This window comes from Corvus brachyrhynchos, unplaced genomic scaffold (assembly GCF_000691975.1).
Source record: "Corvus brachyrhynchos isolate BGI_N302 unplaced genomic scaffold, ASM69197v1 scaffold211, whole genome shotgun sequence".
Lineage (NCBI taxonomy): Eukaryota > Metazoa > Chordata > Aves > Passeriformes > Corvidae > Corvus > Corvus brachyrhynchos.
Genome location: NW_008236211.1, coordinates 576982 through 580731, shown reverse-complemented (window position 1 = coordinate 580731; position 3750 = coordinate 576982). Strand labels below are relative to the sequence as shown.

The 3750-nt window shown below is 65.5% G+C and overlaps 1 protein-coding gene across 1 annotated transcript in view; it reads right to left on the bottom strand.

Moving 5' to 3' along the window:
• The window catches only part of SLC5A6 (solute carrier family 5 member 6), a 5508-nt gene extending 1892 nt beyond the window's left edge, over positions 1 to 3616 (bottom strand). The window contains exons 1-6 of the mRNA XM_017743430.1: positions 1004 to 3616; positions 851 to 916; positions 720 to 771; positions 575 to 642; positions 330 to 484; positions 36 to 176 (exon numbers count right to left, since the gene is read on the bottom strand). Coding sequence (XP_017598919.1) covers positions 36 to 176; positions 330 to 484; positions 575 to 642; positions 720 to 771; positions 851 to 916; positions 1004 to 1333 — 812 coding nt within the window. The 5' untranslated portion in view covers positions 1334 to 3616. The remainder of the gene's footprint in view (positions 1 to 35; positions 177 to 329; positions 485 to 574; positions 643 to 719; positions 772 to 850; positions 917 to 1003) is intronic.
• Positions 3617 to 3750: the final 134 nt, after the last annotated feature.

Below are 3750 nucleotides of genomic sequence, written 5' to 3'. Positions count from 1 at the left end.
CAGCCACTGGGAGCTCCAGTCCCAGCCCCACTCACAGCTTGGCCTCCCGTTCGCTGCGGGCACTGAGGTAGCGCTGCACCTGCGCCTGGTTCACCCCGTACAGCGACAGCATCATGAAGATCCCCCCCACAGCCAGAGACCAGAAGGTGTGACGTTCCAGGGGGTTGGGGTCGATGGCGGGGGGGGGGCGATGGTGACAGGTCCTCACCGGCACCCCACACCCCATGGGAAAGAGAGTAACAGGGATGGACCACTACACCACACCAGGATCCCTCTCCCCCACCCAGCGTTCCCACAGCATGACAGGGGGGTCCCAGGAGATCACTCACTCAATGCCGGCGATCTTGCCCTCCTGCTCAGCCACGCGCCAGACACGGGCCATGCCCCCCACCCGCCATGCGCCCACCACGATGACGGCAACCTGTCCTGCCAGCATCACCAGCGTCTGGAACACGTCTGTCCAGATGACGGCCTTCAGCCCACCCTGGGGACACACGGTGCCCGTCACCGCAGGATGACAGTGCTCACCCTGGCACGGCAGGGGCAAAGGGCACCTGCGGCAGCAGGGACTCACCAGTGTAGTGTAGAGTGTGCAGACAAGCCCCATGGTCAGCACCGCACTCCAGAGGTCAAAGCCCGTCACTGGAAGTGGCAGAGGCCATTAATGGGGTGAGGGGCAGCAGCCTCCTGGCATTGCCCCCCACCTGTCCTCATCATACCTGCATTGAGGGCCAGTGCGGGGGCGTAGAGCACCACTCCCATGTAGATGACCTGCGGGGAGGGGAGAGCAGTGCTGAGCCATGCCCTAACCCCCAAACTCTGCACCTCCCACACGCCTAGCTCCACTCACCATTTGGAAGATGAAGGTGACAGTGCCCAAGACTCGCACTGTCTTGTTGAAGCGCAGCTCCAGGTACTGCAAGGAGAGAGGTCAGGGCACCTGACTGCAGGGTCCTCCGTTCTCCCCACAACCCCCTGCACTCCCTGCATCCCCTCTGCTCACCTCATAGGTGCTGGTGATGCGCAGACGGTAGAAGACGGGAATGAAGATGTGTGCTGGGATGAGCAGACCCAGGAAATAGGAGCAGCCGAGGAACCAGTACTCGGTGCCGAAGCGGAAGATCTCAGCAGGCACGCCCAGGATGGCTACCGCTGACTGGAAGGAGGCCAGCAGGGACAGGGCGACGGGCAGGCAGCCCATGTCACGGTTGGCTAGCAGGAACTCCTGCACCGTGCGTTGCCGGTCGCCGGTCAGTGCATAGAACAGCCCGATGGCTGATGACAGCACCAGCAGCAGTGCGAAGATGCTGTAGTCGATGGCCGTGAACTCCATGGTGAGCGTGTCCCTGCGCCGCTGCCCTGCCGGTGCTGCTGCTGCCCAGCCACCTACGCCCTGCCGGCCTCATGGGCACACCTGACCCCGGCAACACGTCCTGACCAGCATCAGCCTGGCGCTGGCAGCTGCAGGAGGGACGTGTCAGTGCTGCAGGGACCTTCGCTCGCTCTGTCTCAGCCTCAAGGACCCAGTGTGGGGAAAAAACAGCTGGACCCTCCTCCTCCTCCTCCTCCTCCCTCTGGGCTGGGCTTGGCCACGCCTGGGCCGCCCCACCTGCTCCATTGAAGGAAACTGGAGCGTCTTCAAAGAGCACAAAGACAATGGCTGCAAAAACAGTCGCACCCAGGCCCCCCGCAGCACCGGCACCACCAGCCCCGGCAGAACTGGCCAAACCCAACACAGCTGCCTCCGGTGCAGGACAGCTCCAATCCCACCTGAGCCAAACCCAACACGACCACCCCTGGAGCAGGACAGCCTCGAGCCCAGCAGAGCCAGTCCCAGTGGAGCCAAATCCAACGCAGCTGCCCCACAGCAGGTCAGCCCCAATCCCACCTGAGCCAAACCCAACATGGCTACCCCCAGAGCTGAACAGCCTTGAGCCCTCAGTGCTGGTCCCACCCGAGCCCAACCCAACCTGGCCCAACCGCCCCAGCATTGCATGGCCCCACCAAACCCGGCAGCACCGGTCCCACCAGCACCAAAGTCAACCCAGCCCAACCACTCCAGCACCCCACAGCCCTGGCGGAACTGCCCCCAGTGCAAGAGCTTGGCCAAGCCCTTGGCGGGGAGCAGAGCCCCTTAGAGCCCCGGGATGAGGACACCAGGGACATAACTGCCCTGGCCCTCATGCCAGCCCAATGCTCTGGGGCCAGCAGGGCACAGCCAGCACTGGGGCAGTCGTTCCTGCAGCAGAATCGGCCCCACTGGCAGCCCCTGGCCCCGCAGGACACATGGACAGGGCTGGGGAAGGCATGGAGCCCAGTCTGCGCTGGAGAGGAGGGACCGGAGGAGCCCCACACTTTTGTCCCAGAGCACAGAAGCTGGGCAGGGTGACCCCCACACCACACAGCCCACATGGCCAGGGATGGACATAGGGGTGGAATGGACAGAGGGGAGCTGGCAGCCTCAGGGGTTCTGGGCATCAGCCAGGTAGAGCAGACCCCTGAGCATCCACCGGCTCTGGCACCCTGTGCTCTGCCCCTGCCCTTGCTCCAGCCGCTGTGGAACAGGAGGGGACAGCTGGGCAGATTGCTGCCCCTGCCTCCCCCCCCATGCAGAGGACTGCCGGGACCTGGGAGTGGCAGGTGCCACAGGGCCGCGGATACCCTGCCTTCCTGGCCTGCAAGGGGCTGCAGGCTGTGGGGGACCCTCTCTCCCAGCGGGGCAGAGTTAGGGGCACAGGGAGGACAAGTCTGGACTGGGGGTGGCAGGCAGGGAGTGGCACAGTGCCCGCCATGATCCCATCGTGATCCCTGGAGGAATGGTTGCCTGGGAAATGCTTGGTGGGATTAGGCTGAGCCCCTCCTGGCACCCCTGGCACGGCCTGCCTGGGCCTGCCTGCCGCAGGGCCGGGGGCGGCTGAGCTGGCGTGGGGTTCTGCGGCGTCGGCAGTGCCAGCAGTGTCTGGGTGGGGAATGGGGTGAGAGGGCAGTGTCTCTGCCACCACCAGGCCTGCTCTGTCCCTGACCAGGACACGGCTCCATGCACAGCCGCTCCCGGCCAGGGTCCAAGGTCACATTCCCCCACATTCCCCCATCCAGACTAAACATGGGAGGTTACACTGTGTTCCCAATGGGCACACAACAGCCCCAGCCTCCTGGATGGCCCCGGCCCAAGGCTCCCATGCCCCACAGGCCCCTCGGTGTCCTTGAGACTCTGCTGCCTCCAGCCCTGGTGTCCCCACATCCCCATCACCTGGTGATCCCAAGCCCTGGTGTCCCGGTCACTCCACTGAGGCCCTGCTGCCCTCTCACCCAGAGGTCACAGTATGTCCCCCACAAAACTCAGCAGCCCCAGCTCTGGGCCCCGCTCTCCCAGCCCTAGGGTGCCCCATGTCCCTGGCTGGTGAATCTGCTGCCCCTGTCCCTGGCGTCCTCAGCATGCCTTCCCCGGTGTCCCCGCTCCTCGTGCTCCCTCACACCCTTCCTTATCATCCCGTGTACTCTGACCCCGCTTGAGGCGCCGCTGCCCAGCGCTGTCACCGGTGCCCCAGGCCCTGCTCCCCGTCCTCGGTGTCCCCGCTGTCCTCATCCCGGGGCTCTAAGGGGCTCTGCTCCCCGTCCCCGGTGTCCCCATCCCCGGGTTCTGCTCCCTGTCCCCGGTGCCCCCATCCCGGGGCTCTGCTCCCCGTCCCCGGTGTCCCCGCTCCCGGCCCCCGCTGCCTGCAGTGCACCAGGTCCCGGCGGCGGTGACCT